Source organism: Chelon labrosus (assembly GCF_963514085.1).
Source record: "Chelon labrosus genome assembly, chromosome: 11".
Classification (NCBI taxonomy): Eukaryota; Metazoa; Chordata; class Actinopteri; order Mugiliformes; family Mugilidae; genus Chelon; species Chelon labrosus.
Window position 1 is genome coordinate 29,962,539 of NC_140344.1, and position 23,931 is coordinate 29,986,469.

Consider the following 23,931-nt stretch of genomic DNA (forward strand, 5'->3'; position numbering starts at 1 on the left):
GATACAGAAACACAGACAGAAAGGTTTCCTTGTTGTTGAATAAGTTTTTATATTTTTATTATCCTGGTCACATGATTCCTTTACTTTGATTCAAATAATCTGACGAGAAACACAAACAGTTCATTTACAGATTGACGTCATTAATAATATTCATTTCTATTATATTTTGTACTGTTTTATTGTTTATAATGAACATGTTACAGAGCTGAAACTAAACCTGAACAATCTGTACAACGTGTGTTCTCCCCAGACAATAAAGACTGTTCTTATTCTATAAACAGACGTATCGTCCTGCTGTATCTAGGAAGACGTTAAAGACGTCACGGAGTCAAACACGTTAAATCATCGCTGCTGGAAAATATGAAACACAACAAACTGATCAACAGATAAAACAGAAGAAACACGAGAGGAAAACAAACAGAAAGGTTTAAATATCATTAATGACGTCAGTCTGCAAATAAATCAGATTATTTGACTCAATCAACAAAGTCTTTAAAATAAAAAGATGAAATAAACCGGTGTACCTAATGAAGTGGCCAGGGACAGATTATAGAGGATGATATAAATGAGACTAAACAGCTGATCCTGTTTAATTAGAATCATGTGACCAATCCAGTTTCAGTCTGACTTTAGGACCGCCCACTTCATTTACATACAGACATGCACAAAAACAGAAATATCCTGAATAAAGATAAAACTAAAAACAACTGACTCTATAAAGAATTAAACGTTTATAATCCGTTACCTGCTGATCCACGTCCTCTGACTCTAGAAGAAAAGTCCTGAACTCAAACAGATTTTTACAAACTTTGATCAGATCAGATTTACCTGCTGCGCTGACGCTCGTCCTCAGCTCTGATCGTCTCTGAGATCCCCGCTCGCTGTCTCCTCCTCCTCCTCCTCCTCCTCCTCCTCCTGTTGATCTGAGCTCCGTCAGCTGGACCTGACATCCTGCCTCCCACCGAGCCTCCCCCCACCCCCCCCCCCCTGTCTCTGTCTCTGGACTCAATGAGACACAAACCAGAGACACAGAGCTCAGCTTCAATCAGATGAATCCTCCATGGTTGTAGTTCTACTGTGTTTCATTGATAGAAACTACGGATTAACCTTCTATTAAATGAATCCAGATAAAAACTGATCTCATCACTTCACTAAAAACAACTCAGCAGAGATAAATAAAGTCTTGAGATTTATTAAAGAATATGAAAGAGGAAACTTCAACTAATTATTAATCTTTGATCTTAAAGACAAAATGATGAATGAAAGAGTTTTAAAACCAAACCTCTTTATTAGAGCAGAGCGTGTTTAAGGCACAGCTGTGTTTATTCAGCTTTAAACATTATTTCTAGATTTAAATATAAATCACAGCTGCTCGAACAAACCTGAGCCTCTCTACAGCTCATACACCGAAAATAATCTGACAAGAGTCTCCATAGAAACTACATGCTAACATGCTAACATGCTAACATCCAGACTGGAGACTCATCTGTCCACATGGAGACACTGTTCAGAGGACAACAATGTCCACGTTTAATCCAGAGAAGACGAGGAAAAGAAGACGTCTGAACATCTGAGTCTGGAGTCTCTGGACATTAAGACAGGATCAGAACAGGTTCCTCCAGGTCCAGGTCCAGGTCCAGGTCCAGACTCTAGTCATGTGACCTTCAGGTGATAAAAACCTAAACTCTCCACCAGATGTTTAGAGCTGAACACTTGGAGGAAACGTCTTCGTCTCAGATCTGGTCTTTAGATGAACCTGGACATTTTCTCGAGTTATTCTGAAGTCTCTTAGTTCTTGGTTTCTGTTTCTTAAATGTTGGACACTCGTCTGTGACCAGATCCAGAACCAGACATGGATTCATGTCTGGTTCTGGATCTGACCAACACTGAGCCATGGACATCCATCAGAGTTTAACCTCCATTTATTTCATGAATCAGATGAGTTAAGTGGATGGAAGCAGGGAGGAGACAGCAGTGGTCTCCTGGTCCCGGTCCTGGTCCAGGTCCTGGTCCTGATCCTCCATGATGGACCGCAGAGCCTCCAGTCCCTCCACAGACACCACCAGACTGCCGACCACCTCACTGCTGTCCTCCACGTCCAGCACTGGAGACACAACATCAGCTTTAATGAGAACACTTTCATTCTGCAGAGCTTCAGAGACAGATGGTTCTGGGTTCAGAGCTGACCGTTTAGACTGGCCTCCATCAGGTCTCGACCCGTCTCCAGGATCTCAGGGATCCTCAGGAAGGCCACGCCCACGTCCTCACACTCCCTCTCCTGCTCCTCTTCCTCCGGAGGCTCGCTCACCACCGTGAACCGGATTCTGTCGGGAACAAGAAGCATTTCTACTGTCAGCATCAACACCAGAGACCAGGACCAGGACCAGATCTGGTCCTAAATGTCCTAGAGTTGGTCTCCTGTAGCTTCCTAAAGTCTGTCCTTGTCTTCCTTGTCTTCTCCTAGAGTTGGTCTCCTGTAGCTTCCTAAAGTCTGTCCTTGTCTTCCTTGTCTTCTCCTAGAGTTGGTCTCCTGTGTCTTCCTAAAGTCTGTCCTTGTCTTCCTTGTCTTCTCCTAGAGTTGGTCTCCTGTGTCTTCCTAAAGTCTGTCCTTGTCTTCCTTGTCTTCTCCTAGAGTTGGTCTCCTGTGTCTTCCTAAAGTCTGTCCTTGTCTTCCTTGTCTTCCTTGTCCTCTCTTCTTCTAAACGTTCAGTGTTTGTTGTTGTTGTTTGGGTGCAGCCTTTGACTGAGTGGACTCCATGGATTCTGTTTAGATGATCAACTACTACCACCTCACCACACATCCACACTAGTTACTGACTAACAGAGGACGACCTTCATGGTAGAACCAGGGTTCTAGTTCTAGTTCTTTCTCTTCTTTCTTCTCCTTCTTCTTCTTCTTCCTCTATTGCTAGCCAACCTCCATTAAACAGAAGAAGAGGTTTTGACGCTACAGGGACGTGGTTCTGGTTTAGGTCAGAGCTAAACTCTAGACTGAAGCCTGATCTCTAGTGAACGTTGAGATAAACTCAGGGTTAAATCCAGCTGGAGGATCTCAGACTCAGATCAACAAGATTTTAAATTAAACTTGTCAAATAAATCTGGATGAGAAATGCGTGATAAACATTTGTGTCAAAGCAGGAAACGTCTGGTTCTGATTGGACCACGACAACACAAGACTGTCCAATCAGAGAGCAGCTGCCTTTGTCTTTGTTCCATGAAGAAGGAGCAGAAACACTGAAGAACCATCAGAACATGATGTTTGTTCACGTGTTCTGTATTTAAACATCTTCTAGGACATAAAGACATTAAAGCTGCTTCATGGTGTGAATGTTTCACCTCTCCATCTGAGGGTTTCGTCCCTGGAGGACTCGTCTCAGCAGACGTCGTCTCGGCCCGTTGTTCTCAGCGTCCACGGGAACGACTGCAGGACAAAGAAAATAAAAACGTTCTGAATCTGATCCGTCTGGTTTATCTGTTGTTTCTGGCTGTTAAACCACATCTGGACTGAGACAGATCATTGTCCTGAATGTTTGGTTTGTTGATGGAGAACAGATGAGGCTCTACTGAGGAACAACAGGACAGTAGAAACAAGACTAATGTCTCATTCTAACAGGGGAACCTTTATTATAATCTATGGATTATTATAATAATAATAATAACTTTAACTTTAATGATACTATTGATCACAACGTGAAGGTTCAGGTCATGATATAAATTAAAGAACCAACAGAACCAAACTCATCTGGACTTGTCTCTAGAAGACGTTTCATTCAGGTGTTCAGCTCCAAGTTTGATGGACATCTTGAGTCTGGAGTCTCTGGACAATAATGGATCATCAGAGACAGGATCAGGTCCAGGTCCAGGTCCAGGTGAGTATCAGGTCGATGTTTCATTCAGACCTGAACCAGTTGATGGTGGCTGGACGGTTAAATGTCCCTGTCATGGTCCCAGAGACGTAGCTCAGGTACTAAGGAGGTGTACTCTGAGGTTCCAGTCTGGACCTGGACCTGGACCTGGAGCTGGAGCTGGAGCTGGACCTGGAGCTGGACCTGTGCAGGCTCTTACCTTTGCTGTAGTTGTAGTTGAGGCTCTTGCCCTGGGGGGGTTTGGGCAGAGATAGGGGGGTCTCCTCAGTGGGCAGATCCAGGAAGGAGTACTCCACGAACAGACGCACCACGCTGTCGTCCCGGGTCACCCGAGACTCCGGCCTCAGGCTCAGAGACACAATCTCCACCCGGACTCTCTCTGTGGGCTGAGACCAGAACACGACCCGGTTATTTTACTCAGCTAGAACTGGTCTGAAGGACACAGAGACAACTGAGCTGGGTCAGAGCAGAACCACCAGACACATGAGAGTCTGGGGCACTGGAAGGTTAAACTGGAGTCTCTCTGTTGGGGACTCATTCTGCTCCAGCAAAGATGAGCCGGGCCAATCAGATCATGTGGGCGGGGCTTAATGTGGTGATGGACAGAAGAGTCATCTGACTAGTTTAGATGTCTCTGATTGGTTGGACGACTGCTGACCTGATCCAGGATGTGCACCGAATACTCACATGTTCTAACTTGACACTCTGACCTTGTCTGGGTTCTGATCGTCGGGTTCTGATCGTCCTGTCTAAGGTTCTGATTGGTTCTGATCGTCCCGTCTATGGTTCTGATCGTCCCGTCTATGGTTCTGATCAACCTGTCTATGGTTCTGATCGTCCCGTCTATGGTTCTGATCATCCTGTCTATGGTTCTGATCGTCCTGTCTATGGTTCTGATCATCCTGTCTATGGTTCTGATCGTCCTGTCTATGGTTCTGATCCTCCTGTCTATGGTTCTGATTGGTTCTGATCATCCCGTCTATGGTTCTGATCATCCCGTCTATGGTTCTGATCAACCTGTCTATGGTTCTGATTGGTTCTGATCGTCCCGTCTATGGTTCTGATCGTCCTGTCTATGGTTCTGATTGGTTCTGATCGTCCCGTCTATGGTTCTGATCGTCCTGTCTATGGTTCTGATCGTCCTGTCTATGGTTCTGATCCTCCTGTCTATGGTTCTGATTGGTTCTGATCGTCCCGTCTATGGTTCTGATCGTCCTGTCTATGGTTCTGATTGGTTCTGATCGTCCCGTCTATGGTTCTGATCGTCCCGTCTATGGTTCTGATCCAGTTCATTATTTATTCTTCCTGGGAGCTTCGTGTCTTGTTTTTCTTTCTCTCTGCTGAGATGATTACCAACATCTGTTCTGTTCTCTGTCCAAGTTCTGATCCAGTTCAAAGAAGTCAAAGACCCATGTGACCAAGTACAGTCCAGATGTGTTCAGGCCCCGCCCCTTTTATCATTGGGAGGTAAGTTGGTACAGCCAGGTATCCCAGAATGCATTTCATCAGGTATTCTGCTGATCCAGTTCCTCCAGAGTCTGATTTTAAGGTCAGGCTTAAGACTTTCCTTTTTGATCAGGCTTATAGTTAGGGCTGGACTAAACCATCCCTTAGTTATGCTGCTATAGGCCTAGGCTGCTGGGGGACGATGCACCAAACACATGTCCTCCTTCTTTCTTCTCTCTCCTCTCTCGCATCCTCCACTTTCTTTTCTCTGGCACAGAGCTCTTGCCCTCTAATTTCCTATATACTACTAGTCATACAATTCTGTGCTATTACTATGTAGAATGTTTACTGCTGTGTGTGTCCCCCCCCCCCCCCCCCCCCTTCTTGTGAGTATCTCTGTCCTGGAGTTGTGTGTTTCCCGTGGAGCTCTATACTACATCTGTTGTCGTGGTCTCATCAGCCTGCCCAGTCTTCATGGAATCCTGCAGTTATCCACTCCTACCTGAATGAACAATTCTCCAACCTGCCTATGATTCCTCTTACATTTTCAAACTGTCATGTAACATCATCAGTTTGTATCATAAGATTCCACATGTACGCTTTAGTCAGATATGTGTATCTATGACAGATGTATGTTTATCTTGCTGTTCTTCTCTCTTTCTTCTGTCTGTACCCGGCTGGCCTTAGGCAGATGGGTCCCTCCATATGAGCTGGGTTCTGCTCGAGGTTTCTTCCTGTTAAAGGGAGTTTTTCCTGCCACCGTTGCCTTCAGGCTGCTCTGGGGGTTCCAGGCCGGGTTTTTGTAAAGCGTCTTGAGACGATTTGTATTGTTATTGACGCTATATAAATAAAATTGAATTGAACTGAATTGAATTGAATTGATCCAGTTCCTCCAGAGTCTGATCCAGGTCCTGCAGAGTCTGATCCAGGTCCTGCAGAGTCTGATCCAGTTCCTCCAGAGTCTGATCCAGTTCCTCCAGAGTCTGATCCAGGTCCTGCAGAGTCTGATCCAGGTCCTGCAGAGTCTGATCCAGTTCCTCCAGAGTCTGATCCAGTTCCTCCAGAGTCTGATCCAGTTCAGTCTGAGTTTACGTGATGACACCTCCAGCTCAAACACTAATAACGTTGTTCCGTCTACTACAGTAGAGTCAGTGCAGTCACCGTGGTGATAGTTGTTCCAGATATAAAACTTCTTCCACAGCAACATTCACTCAGATTATTAAAGTCATCATTTGGAACAAAACATCTTTATGTGTGTGTCTCTCGTGTCTGGAGCTGGAGGCCAGTGTCCATCATTAGTGTCTGACTGGTTTAACTGGACGCTGCTGAGTGGATCAACAACAACCTCAGAGCAGTGAAATAAATCGAACAAAACAAACAAACTGCAGCACAACAATCCTCCAAACATTCACTCATTCATTCCGTCTGTTCCTCCACCCGCTCTGGGCCTCTCTCTGATCTGTGGAAGGTAAACACTGTGAGGCGTTCACTGACCTTCCTTCCTGTGGCGTGTCCGTGAATGATGCAGTCATCACTGTCAGACTGAGTCGATCCACTCTCATCCTGTCTGGCAGCTGGAGCCTCCTCAACATCTGGAGACAAAACAAACAGAGGAGGAGAAGAAGGAGAGACTGTGTTGATAACATCCTTTATGAACTCTACTCTGGGTTCAGATCTACGTTAAAAACAAACTCATTCACCACAGTTTCATCATTTTCATCATTCATAATTAATAATAAAGGAACATTTTCATAGTGAAACACTTCTATAAACTCTCTGGGGTTCACCAAGACATGCTACATCTCAGCGCTAAGCTAACTCTCACCACAAGATGGCTGTGTTGTGTTTATACCACCATGAGAACACTAGATAAGATTCTGTCAGGTAAGTCACCGTGTGGCGCAGAGTTGATGCAGTAAAACACCAGAGACTCTGATGGTGGTTAGTTACAGAACGTTCTGCTGGACCTGGTACCGGGTTCATCAGGAGGAAGGAGCTAAATGTTAAACTAGTTTATTGTATGAATGTTAAATGAATGAATGAACTCTGGTGCTGTCAACAACATCTGCTGACCTTCAGGGATGTCCTCAGAGACTTCAGAGTCGTCTGAGAAGGACTGAGCGCTGGCAGAGACCAGCTGTCCATCAGAGACATGAGACTCTTCATCATCCTCTTCTTCCTCTGTGGCGCTCTGAGGAGCTTTAGACACAACCTGCAAACACAACAGAGATTGACAGCTGACGGCTGAACCTCAGCTTCAGATCCAGTCCATGACAGACGGGTAAAACTGTAGCTTTGAATCTTTGCTGGTAATAAAACTGATCTCAGGTCAGGATGGTTTCAGGACTGAAGCTGACCTTGACAGTTGATGATGTCTCTTTCCTCTTTACTGAACTCTGGTCTTCAACCTATAGAGAAAAACACAAACGTATTGAGCTCCACCTCTTCTTGGTTTTGTTACAGACGGTTCAGCTTCGCTACCGTTAAACCGTCGTCACCTGAACCTGTTGGTTCTCAGGGACTGATCTCTCACCTGCTCGTCTGCAGCTGAATCTACAAATGTGACTTTTTTGGCAGCCGCTCCGTCCTTCACTTGATTCTTCTGTCTGGGTTTGGGGGGCGGAGCCTGATGGTCAGAAAACACTGAGCAGCCTCACAGCAAATCATCTGTTAGCATCTGTTAGCATCTGTTAGCATCGTGCTTTTTATTTGTCTGGTAAAACGTTCAGTTTCACCTTAGTAGTTTTATATGATGAGCTCACCAGGTTTTAAGCTAAGCTAACTGTTTGTCCTGTCTCCAGTTTTAATGCTAAGCTATGATTTCCCTGTGTCTAGTCTTTATGCTAAGATACCTAGCTTACTGTATGTCCTGTCTCCAGTTTTCATGTTAAGCTAACTAGCTAGCTGTTTGTCCTATCTCCAGTCTTTATGCTAAGCTAACTAGCAGGTTTGTGTCCTGACCTGAGCAGGAGCATCTTCAGGACGACGGGAGGAGCGCTGGAGGGCTTCAGCTTCCTCCTCCTCCTGCAGGATGTCTTCCCGATGATTCCTCTCCTCCTCCACACGGAGCTGTTCAGGTTTCTGTTCGGTCGTTTCCTCTGGTCCAAACTCTCCAGAGTCTGATGTAGGAACGTACCTGAACCTCCACTTCAAAGTCACTTCTATGTGTCCAGCAGGAAGTCCAGAGGGATCGGTCAGCTCAAACACACCTGAGACAAAACGAATATCTGAGTCAGTACAGGCTGAATATTCATCTCTCAAGGACTGTGACCAAAGACTGAAACATTAATCTTGACCAGAGATGTTGTGGTCGTGAGCCAATGACATCAGAGGAACTCTGGCCTTCCCCAGGTACGTGTCCACCTGCTCCTCTTTGTAGTCAAACACATAGAACTGAAGCACCTCAGACTTCAGGTACCGGTCCAGATCCTCATCCATCAGGACTGAGTAGGACTTGAGGTCGTTGAAGTCGGGGTCAGAGCGGTCGTCAACGGTGGCGGTGGGGTAGTCGGGGAAGTCAAAGAACTTGTAGACGACGTAGGGGCTCGGCCTCTGGGAGCGTCTGGACTGAAGGTCGATGCAGCGACGGACCGACACCGAGAGTTCGTTCCAGCTGCTGCTGCTCGATGACGGCGGCTGGAAGAAGAATCACAATGCATGTTCATGGTGATGCTAAGCTAACTGTCCTGTATCCAGTCTCTATGCTAAGCTATTGCACTTCTTTATTCACCAGCTCTCTGAGAGGATGTCTTCTATAATGGATGAGAATCATTTTATCTGCAGCTTCTTCTGTGATTCTAACGTTATTTCACCAAAGATAAAGTTGAAGCTGTAAGAAGCTACACGTCCTCAGGTACCTGTGTTTGTTCACCGGCTGTTGTCTGGATGTAGCCCACGGCCTTCAGCTTCTCTTTAAACAGCAGGATGGTCTCTGTCATCGGCATCCTCAGCCTCAGCCAGTAATCCAGAGATCCAAAGGACCACGCCTCCTCACTAGTTCCTGAGAAACAACACAAGAGCAACTTCACTACGTCTGATTAATTAGTGATGAACTAAAACGTCTTCTAGATCAGAGAGTAGAAAACACCCTGATAGCAATGATATCATTCTGAACTCATTCAGCAACCCCTTGACTAGACCTGGACCAAGAGTTTAGAGAAATACCACAAAGGTTCTAGTAACAATAGAACCAGGCCCACTCTCCATCTGGACATGTGGAGAACCAAAGAACCCAAAGTGTTCCACGTTAGGTTCTTACCTCTTGAAAGTGAATCTGGCTACAAAATCCTCCTGATTCCACTACAGGAGGCAACGTACACACAATTCAAGAAGAAACTCTGACACGATGACTGAGAAAGTCAAAGTGTATCTGTGTTTTTACTGATCCTCAGTCACATCCACTCACCGACCAGCGGCACGCTGCCATGAACCTTCCCGTCCTGCTCCAGCAGCTGCTGCAGACGAAGCTGTCCACGGGCCAGCGTCCTCCAGTCCAGACCCAGAGCCTGATGCAGCTCCACGGTGAGCGAGCAGCCGTGGAGGTAGTCGAGGAAGCCGTCGTCCATGCTCACCACATACTTGGAAGTGAAGCCGTATTTGGGTTTGTGGCCCGTCACCACTGGAGTGGAGTGTGGCTCAAACAAATAGAAGGAGTATGTGCAGAAGGTGGAAGGTTCAGCATCGCCCAGAGTCTGCAGAGCAGCCGGAGACAGAGCGGCGCTGACGATCTGAAACTCCACAACATTCTCCCCACGCTCCAGGTGAACAGGTTCATCCAGCTCCTCTGATTCATCTCCTGCTGTGAGTTCTGGCTTAAAAACGTAGGTCTTGGTGCCGTAGGCGATGTCTCTGAGCTGACCTGAAGAGCAGCGACACACAACGGCCTCAGTCATTGGACAGTCAAGTTAAATATGAACTATGCTATGTTGGACTGTGTGACTGTGTTGTCACTATAAAGTGATGGTTCTGACACAGACTGATATTCTTCTGACTAGCTAGAGGACCAGACATGATACCTTCCAGTTTCCTGATCTTTGCTGCTCTGGTGTCGAGCAGCTGAGTCTGACGCTGTAGCTTCTGCTCGTGCTCCACTTTGTCAGCGTCCATCTTCCTCAGTGCAGCTTCCAGCTCCGCCTGGAGTCCACAGATCAGAAAACACACCAGTTTAGTTTCAGAGTTGGACCAGAGCACTGATGAAGACAGAGCAGCAGGTTGGAGCTGACACTGAACACAGTGACCAGCTTCACTGTTTGTCATAGAGCCTGACACCTCCTCCACCTTGTAGTCTTTGCTGATCCTGCTCTCCATGTTCAGGAGGTTTCTGGTCTTCTCCAGCTCCTGGATGGTTTCAGCGTGAGCGGCTCTCAGTTCTCTGATGCTCTGCTGGCCGCTCGCCTCCTCCTCCTCCACCTCCTTCAGGAAGGCCAGATCTCCGCTCTGCTGGGATTTACGTGTCTGATAAAGGTGATGGAGTGAAACGATATAATCAGACGCCACACAGAGCACAGCCAGGTAGAGTTAACATGTTATCTTCTTACTTTAATGAGCAGCAGAGCCTCAGTGAGTTCTGCCACATCATAGTCCCCCTCCTTTAATGAACACAGAGATCAGATCAGATGATCACATTCATTCATGTGTTGGCCTCAGAAGAACAGATCAGTTTTATTAAACCACAACAGACTGTGATGAGAAGTGAAATCTGAATGTCCCTCTGGTTAGAGTACACTGACATCAACAGTTCACTGAGCTCTCATCAGCCACAGACACCTCTAGATAAATACTGAGACTGTTACGAAGAAGCTACGTATATATTTATACTTATATAAACTAATATAAACTGATATAAACTAATATAAACTGATATAAATTAATATAAATTAATATAAACTAATATAAACTGATATAAATTAATATAAACTAATATAAACTAATATAAACTGATATAAATTAATATAAATTAATATAAACTAATATAAACTGATATAAATTAATATAAACTAATATAAACTGATATAAATTAATATAAATTAATATAAACTAATATAAACTGATATAAATTAATATAAACTAATATAAACTGATATAAATTAATATAAATTAATATAAACTGATATAAACTGATATAAATTAATATAAACTAATATAAACTGATATAAATTAATATAAATTAATATAAACTGATATAAATTAATATAAACTAATATAAACTAATATAAATTAATATAAACTAATATAAACTAATATAAACTGATATAAACTAATATAAACTGATATAAATTAATATAAATTAATATAAATTAATATAAACTGATATAAATTAATATAAACTAATATAAACTGATATAAATTAATATAAATTAATATAAACTAATATAAACTAATATAAATTAATATAAACTAATATAAACTAATATAAACTGATATAAACTAATATAAACTGATATAAATTAATATAAATTAATATAAATTAATATAAACTGATATAAATTAATATAAACTAATATAAACTGATATAAATTAATATAAATTAATATAAATTAATATAAACTGATATAAACTAATATAAACTGATATAAATTAATATAAACTAATATAAACTGATATAAATTAATATAAATTAATATAAACTGATATAAATTAATATAAATTAATATAAACTAATATAAACTGATATAAATTAATATAAATTAATATAAACTGATATAAACTAATATAAACTAATATAAACTGATATAAATTAATATAAACTAATATAAACTGATATAAATTAATATAAACTAATATAAACTGATATAAATTAATATAAACTAATATAAACTGATATAAACTAATATAAACTGATATAAATTAATATAAATTAATATAAACTGATATAAACTAATATAAACTGATATAAATTAATATAAACTAATATAAACTGATATAAATTAATATAAATTAATATAAACTGATATAAACTGATATAAAAGTTAATCTATAAATAATAATATTATATATATAATATAATATAAGGTGACTCCTGTAAAGAGTCTTGTTCATAGAGAATAAACAGCTCCAGCATCAAAGATGTTCTCCTGAGGTGATGCTCACTCTGCTGTAGAACTTGAGGCGCTCATTTGTTTCCTCCAGTTGTTGCTTCTGCTCCAGGAACTGGACGTGAAGTTTCTTGTTTTCTTCAGACAGCTTCTCATTCGCATCTGAAACAGGAATGAATCAGGAAGACGATCAGACTGATTAACGTCCACATGACAGTCAGAGGACATGAGGTCATGGTGCCGTACTCCTCTCAGCCTGGATCTTGTCCAGGATCTCGTTTTTGTCCACGAGGTCGTTCTTCAGAGCCTCCTCCAGCTGAGAGATCTGGACCCGGAGCTGCTGCTCCAAGATCTGATGCTTCTGCTGCTGAGACACATCCAGGGCTCTGGAAACACACACACACACAGTAACACACACAGTAACACACAGTAACACACAATAACACACACACACAATAACACACACACACAATAACACACAGTAACACACAGTAACACACAGTAACACACACACACACAGTAACACACAGTAACACACAATAACACACAGTAACACACAATAACACACACACACAGTAACACACAATAACACACAATAACACACACAGTAACACACACACACAATAACACACACAGTAACAGACACATCCAGGGCTCTGGAAACACACACACACACAGTAACACACAGTAACACACAATAACACACAATAACACACACACACAATAACACACACAGTAACAGACACATCCAGGGCTCTGGAAACACACACACACACAGTAACACACAGTAACACACAATAACACACAATAACACACAGTAACACACAGTAACACACAGTAACACACACACACACAGTAACACACAGTAACACACAGTAACACACAATAACACACACACACAGTAACACACAGTAACACACAATAACACACAGTAACACACACACACACAGTAACACACAATAACACACAATAACACACACAGTAACACACACACACAATAACACACACAGTAACAGACACATCCAGGGCTCTGGAAACACACACACACACACACAGTAACACACAGTAACACACAGTAACACACAATAACACACAGTAACACACACACACAATAACACACACAGTAACAGACACATCCAGGGCTCTGGAAACACACACACACACAGTAACACACAGTAACACACAGTAACACACAATAACACACAGTAACACACAATAACACACAATAACACACAGTAACACACAATAACACACAATAACAGACACATCCAGGGCTCTGGAAACACACACACACACAGTAACACACAGTAACACACAGTAACACACACAGTAACACACAGTAACACACAGTAACACACAGTAACACACAATAACACACACAATAACACACACACACAATAACACACACAATAACAGACACATCCAGGGCTCTGGAAACACACACACACACAGTAACACACAGTAACACACAGTAACACACACAGTAACACACAGTAACACACAATAACACACAGTAACACACACAGTAACACACACAGTAACACACACACACAGTAACACACAATAACACACAATAACACACAGTAACACACAATAACACACAATAACACACACAATAACACACAGTAACACACACAGTAACACACACACACAGTAACACACAGTAACACACAATAACACATAGTTACACACACACACAGTAACACACAGTAACACACAATAACACACAATAACACATAGTAACACACACACAATAACACACAGTAACACACACAGTAACACACACAGTAACACACACAATAACACACACAGGAAGGGTCACCTGTCAACATGAACCAATTTCATTCAGACAGAGAAGGTTCTAACCTGAATGTGGTACAACATCACCTGGTCTAACAGCTGATCGGTACCCTCACCTGTTCACCAGTCTCTCATTGGTGTCTAACAGCTGATCGGTACCCTCACCTGTTCACCAGTCTCTCATTGGTGTCTAACAGCTGATCGGTACCCTCACCTGTTCACCAGTCTCTCATTGGTGTCTAACAGCTGATCGGTACCCTCACCTGTTCACCAGTCTCTCATTGGTGTCTAACAGCTGATCGGTACCCTCACCTGTTCACCAGTCTCTCATTGGTGTCTAACAGCTGATCAGTACCCTCACCTGTTCACCAGTCTCTCATTGGTGTCTAACAGCTGATCAGTACCCTCACCTGTTCACCAGTCTCTCATTGGTGTCTAACAGCTGATCGGTACTCTCACCTGTTCACCAGTCTCTCATTGGTGTCTAACAGCTGATCAGTACCCTCACCTGTTCACCAGTCTCTCATTGGTGTCTAACAGCTGATCAGTACCCTCACCTGTTCACCAGTCTCTCATTGGTGTCTAACAGCTGATCGGTACCCTCACCTGTTCACCAGTCTCTCATTGGTGTCTAACAGCTGATCAGTACCCTCACCTGTTCACCAGTCTCTCATTGGTGTCTAACAGCTGATCAGTACCCTCACCTGTTCACCAGTCTCTCATTGGTGTCTAACAGCTGATCGGTACCCTCACCTGTTCACCAGTCTCTCATTGGTGTCTAACAGCTGATCAGTACCCTCACCTGTTCACCAGTCTCTCATTGGTGTCTAACAGCTGATCAGTACCCTCACCTGTTCACCAGTCTCTCATTGGTGTCTAACAGCTGATCGGTACCCTCACCTGTTCACCAGTCTCTCATTGGTGTCTAACAGCTGATCAGTACCCTCACCTGTTCACCAGTCTCTCATTGGTGTCTAACAGCTGATCAGTACCCTCACCTGTTCACCAGTCTCTCATTGGTGTCTAACAGCTGATCGGTACCCTCACCTGTTCACCAGTCTCTCATTGGTGTCTAACAGCTGATCGGTACCCTCACCTGTTCACCAGTCTCTCATTGGTGTCTAACAGCTGATCGGTACCCTCACCTGTTCACCAGTCTCTCATTGGTGTCTAACAGCTGATCGGTACCCTCACCTGTTCACCAGTCTCTCATTGGTGTCTAACAGCTGATCAGTACCCTCACCTGTTCACCAGTCTCTCATTGGTGTCTAACAGCTGATCAGTACCCTCACCTGTTCACCAGTCTCTCATTGGTGTCTAACAGCTGATCGGTACCCTCACCTGTTCACCAGTCTCTCATTGGTGTCTAACAGCTGATCAGTACCCTCACCTGTTCACCAGTCTCTCATTGGTGTCTAACAGCTGATCGGTACCCTCACCTGTTCACCAGTCTCTCATTGGTGTCTAACAGCTGATCAGTACCCTCACCTGTTCACCAGTCTCTCATTGGTGTCCTTCAGCAGGTCCCTCTCCTGCTCCAGTTCACTGATCGTCTCCTCCAGCTGAACAACAACAGAGGACAGGTTTGTGTCCGGTGTCTTCTCCTGGGACCATGGTACAGGTGTAAATAAAATGTTCACCTGTTCCATCCTCCTCTTAGAAATGTTGGAGCTCTGCAGCTGTCTCTCCAGATCCAGACTCTTCAGCCTCTCGTCCTTCAGCTGAACCGACAGCTCGTCCACCTTCGCCATCGCTGCCTCGTGACTGGTCTTCAGGGTCAGCTGACTCTGGAATCACAGGACAACACGTCCAACACTTTAATCTTTGATTCTCAGGACTGGAGACGCAGGACACATCTGATCAAAGACGTCTGGAGTTTAGCTTCAGAGAGAATGAACTACAGTGATCAGTCAGCAGAGACTCTTCAGCTGGTGAGGACTTCCTGTCTTCTGGACGTCTGATATCTCCTCATTAGTTCATGTTTGTCATCGTCAGTCATTCATGTTCATTCATCAGTAGATTTATATCTCAGCTACTTTCACATTCTTCTCAGACTCGTCTCATTTTTATAACGGTTTGTCATTATTCATTAATGTCAGTATGTTGATTGAGCCTTTATTCAGCTTTGGTAGATGTAGTTATTAATAGTTAACGTAATGGTCCTGTCTCTTCTGTCTCCTATTAAATGTCTGACTCACTAACAGAGGAGGTTTTTAATGAGACGTGTTGATGACGTGCTGCTGAACAGACAGCCTCCTCTCCTGTGGTGATTCTCGGAGGTGAAGCGTATTGATTTGTTATCTCACCTCCTGTAGTTGTAGGAATCGACCCTCCAGCTCGGCCACGGCGTTGGATCTGTCCACCAGCTGCTTCTGTAGTTTGATCATGGTCACGTTGTTGTTGACGTGTGACCTGAGAGGAAACACAGACATGATGCTCTGCTCTCTGCTCACACACGAGTCAATAATCACAGCTCACCTTCTGACGGCTCACCTGAGGTTGGACGTCTGCTGCTGTCTCACCTGGAGGAGTCTGTCTTCATAGTCGGCCTCCTTCCTCCTCAGCTCCTCCCTCAGCAGCTCCGAGGCTCCTTCCAGCTCCTCCATGTGGCTCTGCTGGGACTGGATCACGTTCTCTCTGGTACACAGAGTCACGTTAGTTATTCCTCCTGCTTTACGTCCACTGTCCAGAAACACAACAACACTTAAATATCTGTTCCCTGTACCGGCTACCTGTCTCCTCTGCTGCTCATCAACACTAATTAATGCTGATAACGTACAAATAAACCAGATTCTGGTTCTGTTCGTGTTCAGCTGTTTCACTGGGGGGGGGGGGGGGGGTGACCCCACCATGGGTCTCATGAAATGTTGTGTGAGACACTATGGCCACCTTCATATAAATAAACTACAGTGGTAGTTCCAGACCAGGTGGGGGCTTTAAGGTAAACAGCTGCTCATGGAGGCGAGTAGAACTCACAGGTTACGGATCTCAGCCCTCGCCTCCTCCAGCAGACTGTGTCCGTATCGAGGCAGCTGACCAGACGGAGGTCTCCCACCTCCCTCCAAACTCCTCGTACCTGCAGGAGACGGATTCAAAGTGTGCTCAAGCCAACATCAGGAGGATTTAAAGGTGCTTACAGAGTACTGCGGGACCTAAACGTCGCTCTGTAACAACGCCACCCAAACACTAGGCGGCGCTGTGATACAGCTCCATAAAACCTGCCTCCACCAGAATACTGATCAGGTTCCTCCAGTCCATCAATAAACACAACCAGTAACAATAAACCCACCTGAACATTTGTTCTGCTCTTATCTGTGAACTGGATTGTTGAGTGGAGGGTCTGGAGTAGTTTTTGTATTTGTTTGTATTTTCTTCTTCTTGAAAGCTCTGCTGTGATCGGGACTTTTCTGATGTGTGGTGCATACAGAGACAATAAAGGCTTTTCTGTTCTAGTGTGAACCAGGAGACAAACTGACTCACTCTTGGGTCGTATCTGAGAAGGTGACGAGGCGTCGTCTCGGAGCTTCTTCGTCCCAGAGTTGACCCGTGACTGGACGTGGCCGTACGCCGCCGGCCTCTGGCTCTGGGAGTTGACGAGCTGCTGCTTGGCCACGAGGAGGCGCTGCTTCAGCCTCTCGTTCTCGGCCTGCAGCCCTCGGACCTTCTCCTGGAGCTCCTCCATCATTTCCTCCATCTCCACGTCTCGAAGTTTGGAGATGGGCTGGGCCCCCCCCGCGGCCAGCTGCTCCATACGGCCCCGGTCCTTCACCAGCCTCATCAGCTTTGTACCCAGCCTGGAGGAGACGCACCACTCAGGTCAGAACCACAGAAGAAGAAGAGTCACAGTGTCTGATATATTAATCAGCTAGAACCGTGAATCACTGAGTCCTTCTCATCTCCAGACTCAGTTTATCGTCCCTCATCCACTAGATGTCACTAGGTCCTACACTCTGATCCTTTAAGGATGTTATGGATCTTCACTGACACTAAAATACCACGAAGCTCTATTCACAGGGACCAGTTTAACCTGGGACGTCCAGTAACGTGTAATAACGTCAGAGGTCGTCTGTGAATCATCCAGGTCTGTCATTTATAAATCACTCCACTGATCACCAACCATGTTCCTCCAGACACAGAGGTCCTGATGTGAAACTGATCCAGAGAGAATCAGCGTCTCAGTGGTTCATGGATGTTTTCTGTTCTTCTTCTAATGATGAAGGCTGAGTTATAAACCAGAGTCTGGACAGATGTTTGTCTCTGTAGCATTCAGACCCATTCACAGAACCATCAGAAGAAAGAAACCATGAAGGAAGAGGACGACATGTGATGTGATGGAGTTTATTTAGTGATGGATTCATGTGTTCATCAGTAAAGGAGGTGACAGGTCGTTCAGGATCAACAGAGTCTCATCACATCAGGTTTTATTTGATCATTAATCTGAATCTGTATCTACAGATGTCAGTGGAGCAATAAAAGGTAGAACATCATCTCTGACATGTAGAAGAGTAGAAGCAGAACCAGAGGTAGAGTCAGTAAACTAGAGTCATTTTGAGAATTGTATTAAAGAGACCCAAACAATAAGCAGCTGTGTGTTGATGTAAAACTTATAAATATCATCTAAGTCTTTCTGAGGGAACTAAATGTTCTAACTGATGTCGATGATGTGTTGTTGTGTGCGTCTCACTTCTTGATCTTGTCGTCCTGGTTGTGGATGTGCTGTTTGAGGAGCAGCGTCTCCTCGTGGAGACGGAGGAACCGGTCCTCCAGCTCCTCCCTGGACACCCGGCTGATGTCCTGACGCGCCCGAGCATTTTGGTACAGATCTGTCGACAGATAAAACATTTAGACGTGCCTCAACATTTAATAGATGAATTTAACCTCCAGCAGCAGAACTGTGCTTTCATTAAGGCTGAGTCCATTCAGTTTAAACCTGTAACAGGTGTCTCTCTCTGTCTGTCTCTGTCTCTGTCTGTCTCTGTCTCTGTCTCTGTCTCTCTCTCTCTGTCTCTTTGTCTGTCTCTGTCTCTGTCTCTGTCTCTCTGTCTCTCTCGCTGTCTCTCTCTCTCTCTGTCTCTCTGTCTCTGTCTCTGTCTCTGTCTCTCTGTCTCTGTCTCTGTCTCTCTGTCTCTCTGTCTCTGTCTCTGTCTCTCTCTCTCTCTCTGAGAGTTCGAACACAGATTTGTACATGGAGATGTTAAACCTTTAGTCATCAGAGTATTTAAATCTGCCACCACACGTGTTTATTATTTTAACAACAGTCTTCATTCTCAGTGACAAAGTGTCCAGTTTATTTATTCGTGCTAGGACTTATTACCTTCAGATGAACAGCATCATTTTGCTCCACACATCAGATAAACATCTTTGTTTGTTACCACATGTTCTCACAGACCTTGTGGACCAGCGGTGAGTCTGGACAGGTTGACCGTGACGTCTCTGACCGGTACATCGGCCGCTGTCTCATCCAGCAGAGTGGACATGTTTCAGTCTGAGGGGAAACCGTAGAAACATCAAATACACATCAAATACACATCAAATACACAATCTTTACTGGATTTAATTTTCTCATTTTAACGTTTTTATCACTTATTTAATGTCCTGTTTGATGCCACCTTTAAACTGTCTGCTGCTGCTGCACATTTGCCCACTCTGGGATGAATAAATAAATGATCTCATCAAAGAACCAGTTGTGTATTAAGACTTGAACTTTAGGCCAAACTCCGTTTAAAAATACAGTAATACAGACAGATCTCTGTGTGGGTTTATAATGACACACAACAGAAAGGTCTCAATGCTTCCATGCGATCGCTTTAGTCTTCTGATGTATTCAGCATACATGTGACATATCAAGAGTATTTCATTCTAACATTATCAATCATCTTATTATTATTATTTACCTATTATGGCTAAAAAGGAGCCGTTTGGTGTAAATGTCACAGAAACTTAACGGCCATGCTGTGGTGAACATGTGCCGAACAGAACAGCAGCTTGAAGAGATCCCTCTGTGTCTTTGGTGATTCACCGCAGTACCGTGCAACGTTTCCTTCAGCCGTTAGAATGAAAACATGACAGAATTTAAACGGAGTCTGGCCTCACGTTTTCGGCGCTGATTCGAAAAAAGTAACGTTACTAGAAAAAAATAGAACCGATTACACGAAGCTGAGGTAAACGCACCGTTATCAGAGGCAGCTAGAGGACAGTATGGATTATAACAGCTCTAATGTTTGAGTTTGTTGCGGTTTATCTTCATCACATCTCAAACTAGCTCTGAGTTAGCGGCGCTGGCTAACGGCTAACGGCTAACGGCTAACGGGTTAGCCCAGGCTTCTAAATACGGAAACATGAGTCAGTTATGACGCACGTGACTCCGCATCGTACTGAAACATCAATAAAATAATTGTATTTTTCACTTTTAGACGTTTCTTACCATTTACGACGACTTTATTCAGTCCAGAGTTACGGTTGCTATTGAAAACATAACCGCTCGTCACGTCGTTATGGACCAACAACGCATGCGCAGCGCGACGAGATTTCTGGGTATTGTAGTTGTCTTTGAAGTTGCAGTTGTTCGCTGTAGGTGGTTTTATTTCCTTTTTATTTGCTCTGTACGTGATGTGCCTTCACTCCTCAGATATAAAATCAATTATTAGACTTAAAATAAAACGTTCTTCTCTGACTGTGAGTGAATGTGACTCTGTTCCTCGTGTTCTGAATGTTTTCTTTCATACCTGTTAGCCTGTTAGCCTGTTAGCTGCATCGTTACAGGGACACGGGGACTTTATTAACGGTGCTCTATACATCACAGACAGTTTGACAGACCCGCTGTCAGACGTCTGCTCTCATGAATGGACAATGGGTCTAATTTAACATCCTGAGAGGAGCGCGCTGCCGGACAGAGGGAGATCACTCTGCATGTCAGCGATCGCTGGGCCGTGACAGTCTCCCATCACTGCTGCTTCTTCCAGCCGTGACCTTTGACCCGTCCCGCAGCCGAGCGAGATCTGTCAGCGAGGCAGCCTCTCGTTGAAATCCATGATGCCTGCAGACCTTCTGTTCAACAGGCCGTGCTGCAGCAACTGTCAATGATCAGACGAGCATGGAGCATCGCCTCAGACCCCCCCCCCGTCGTGGCTTTTATTCACTGTATTCAGATGAAGCCACGAGGGGCGGCAGGTCACTCTGTTACTGGGCAAACGGTCTAAGTGTTGTTGGGGAGAGCAGCTCAGATCTCTGCTTCTTGTTACTGAGACGACAGCAGCGTCTAGAACAGATCATACAGGATCAGAACAAAGAGACACAGTGAACTCCATCCAGAACGACCCCTCCAGTTCACCTACCGACCCCTGGATGGGCCCTGAACCACAGCTTTAGAAGTGCAGCAACATTCACAGACAAAAGCAGAAGCTGCACATTAATTACTGGACAGATGGAGCTGGAGCAGCTGTGATCATGTGATCGTGTTGTTCAGAGCAGATTCAGCTCTGTAAGATGCTCAGTGTGAACAATACAACAGAATAAACGTGTAATGGAACAGAGACTCAGAGAATCAGAGACTCAGAGACTCAGAGAATCAGAGACTCAGAGACTCAGAGACTCAGAGAATCAGAGACTCAGAGACTCAGAGACTCAGAGAATCAGAGACTCAGAGACTCAGAGCACAGACACATCGTCATCCATCCCACATGTGACACTAGGTGGCAGCTGATCAACACGTCTGAGAGCTGCAGGAGAAACAAAGACGGACGCTTTAAAACATCTGTTCAGTTCATGCTGCTCAACATTATTATATCTAATATATTATTACAAAACATATAATATAACATCTACACTGATGTCTGGGAATGTTCTTCGGTGAACATCCTGATGTCAGAGCTGCTGACCTCCAGAGAACGTCAGGGGTTCTGAATATTGTGGAACGTTCTGCAGAGAACATCCTCGTTCATTAAGGTGAACTGAACATTTCATTGGTGAGTTGGAGGTGGAGGAGGTGGAGGAGGAGACCAGCTGCTCCTGTCAGACTGGCTGGGGTCTCATCATACAGTACGATGGAAATGTCCTGACTGATCCTTTGTCAATATTATATTATATTATAATTCACCGTTGGTTGGTTTCAAACTTTACTGAGTTCATTATTTAAGCCTGAGGCAGAGACTGGAAATATTTTTATACTCCTAATATATTTAATATTATATATTTGTTCTTCACATTTTCTAAAGTCTGGTCTCATCTCAAACAGAGACTGTGGCGTGTGAGTCCTTTAACTGAGCCGTCTGCTTCTTCTTCTCTTCGTCTACTTTAACTCTTTATTATTTTCTCTCTGTTCCTTCGTCTCCAGACGATTTAAATATCGGTATAAATAAAGTTATTATTTTATTGTTCCATCCAGGTTTAGACTGGCGTCATGCAGTGAGAGTGAAGTTCATCACCTGCACCAGTAGGGGACAGTCCTGAGATGGTCAGTCGATGATCTCTGGTGGGACAGGTGAGCATCCATCAACCTGGAAACATTCTCCTGAAACAAAGATGCAACTAACTCTTCTTTTCTTTTATTATTTAACAAAACAAACAAAAGGAAGACAACTGTAAAATAATAATGACCTGATAAACTCTATAACACTATAATAAAACAGGAAGGAAGACACATTCAGTCTGAGTCAGTAAACATAAAGAACATCAGGTAGTGGTGTGTCTGGATATGTTAGTTATTAATATTATTTAGTTGTGTCTTTCAGGATGTTATGGTGATTATTATATTTCAGAGTTAAGTGATGGAGGAGGACGTAGCGTTGGACCGGGCTCAGCTGATGAGACGTGAGGAGTCAGTTTCAGGGTGTACCTCTGCTTCAGACCGAGCTCTGACTCTTCGTCCTCAGTCTGATCAGCTGACCTCCTCCAAACATTTAATCAGCACAGATCTGACTAAAGGACGAACGTGACGAGTCTTATCTGTGAGTGAAATCAGAATGATTACACTGAGCTCCGTCATCCTTCACATAAACATAACGTCAGCACAGATGAGGTGAAGGTCCAGGTCCAGTTCTAGTGTTAATCTCAGGTTTGTGTGAGGGATGATGAGTCCCGTCACATGGAAGTTAAATGATGCTTTAACACGTCTACACCTGTCACAGACCGATGATCCTCTGGAGAAGACAAACCTTTGGATCATAGGACATGAGTCACGTGAGACCACGCTGAGAGACGCTTCTTAACTCCTGACAAACAGACCGGGAGACGTTTCCTTAAAAGTCATCCAGAAAACTATTTAGAGTTTGAAGTTTGGAGACGGAGTCGGCAGGTTCCTCTCTCTGAAGAGAAATCTTCTTTTAAGCGTCGCAGTCAAACTCCTCAAAGACGAGCTGCAGTTAAAACAATGTTTAATCTGAGCCTCCTGGGACCATGGGAGGGTTTTAAAGGAGATGAGGCGTCAGTTAAGAAGAAAAAACTTCAAAATGGAGGCGATTAAACTTTGAAATCTTTAAAACGCTCCCCGCTGAATTGTCTTCTCTGTGAAAACAGGTCGTCAGAGAGCAGAGCTTCATCCTGCATCAGGAGATGAGGACAGACAGTCGTGTTTATTTACTCATCCAACCTGTCACATCCAGTCGTCTCCACGGTGACAGGACGAGCCTCAAACGTTCAGGAGGAAGACGTTGAGATGTTCAGAGACAGTTGTAATTATCTCTTGTTTCTGAGCTGCTGTTTTATTTACAGTCGACACGGTGAAGAAGTCATTTCTGTGGGCTGATACTAACCTCAGCAGATCAGATGATCCTAAACCTTCACAGACC

At 43.9% G+C, this 23,931-nt stretch overlaps 1 protein-coding gene across 3 annotated transcripts; it reads right to left on the reverse strand.

Annotated features, from left to right (window-relative positions):
• Positions 1 to 1,253: 1,253 nt before the first annotated feature.
• rpgrip1l (RPGRIP1 like) lies at positions 1,254 to 20,640 on the reverse strand. 3 transcript variants are annotated; one of them, XM_084554953.1, is made up of 26 exons: positions 20,571 to 20,640; positions 19,536 to 19,631; positions 18,831 to 18,969; positions 17,627 to 17,940; positions 17,123 to 17,222; positions 16,640 to 16,783; positions 16,453 to 16,558; positions 15,787 to 15,933; positions 15,635 to 15,708; positions 12,593 to 12,732; positions 12,402 to 12,508; positions 10,850 to 10,900; positions 10,590 to 10,766; positions 10,328 to 10,445; positions 9,718 to 10,170; positions 9,170 to 9,312; positions 8,609 to 8,948; positions 8,274 to 8,521; positions 7,846 to 7,938; positions 7,670 to 7,720; positions 7,386 to 7,524; positions 6,807 to 6,904; positions 4,066 to 4,252; positions 3,337 to 3,421; positions 2,188 to 2,324; positions 1,254 to 2,104 (listed from the first exon to the last, which is right to left on the reverse strand). In XM_084554953.1, exons 2-26 carry the CDS (start codon positions 19,621 to 19,623, stop codon positions 1,944 to 1,946), a joined length of 3,840 nt encoding a protein of 1,279 aa, XP_084411079.1. In that variant the 5' UTR covers positions 19,624 to 19,631; positions 20,571 to 20,640; the 3' UTR covers positions 1,254 to 1,943. The 3 variants fall into 3 exon arrangements, with proteins under 3 accessions (XP_084411079.1, XP_084411078.1, XP_084411080.1); XM_084554952.1 differs by having other exon boundaries at positions 15,635 to 15,933; XM_084554954.1 differs by lacking the exons at positions 1,254 to 2,104; positions 2,188 to 2,324; positions 3,337 to 3,421; ... (1 more) ...; positions 6,807 to 6,904; positions 7,386 to 7,524 and having other exon boundaries at positions 7,579 to 7,918; positions 15,635 to 15,933.
• Between the last annotated feature and the right edge of the window lie 3,291 nt (positions 20,641 to 23,931).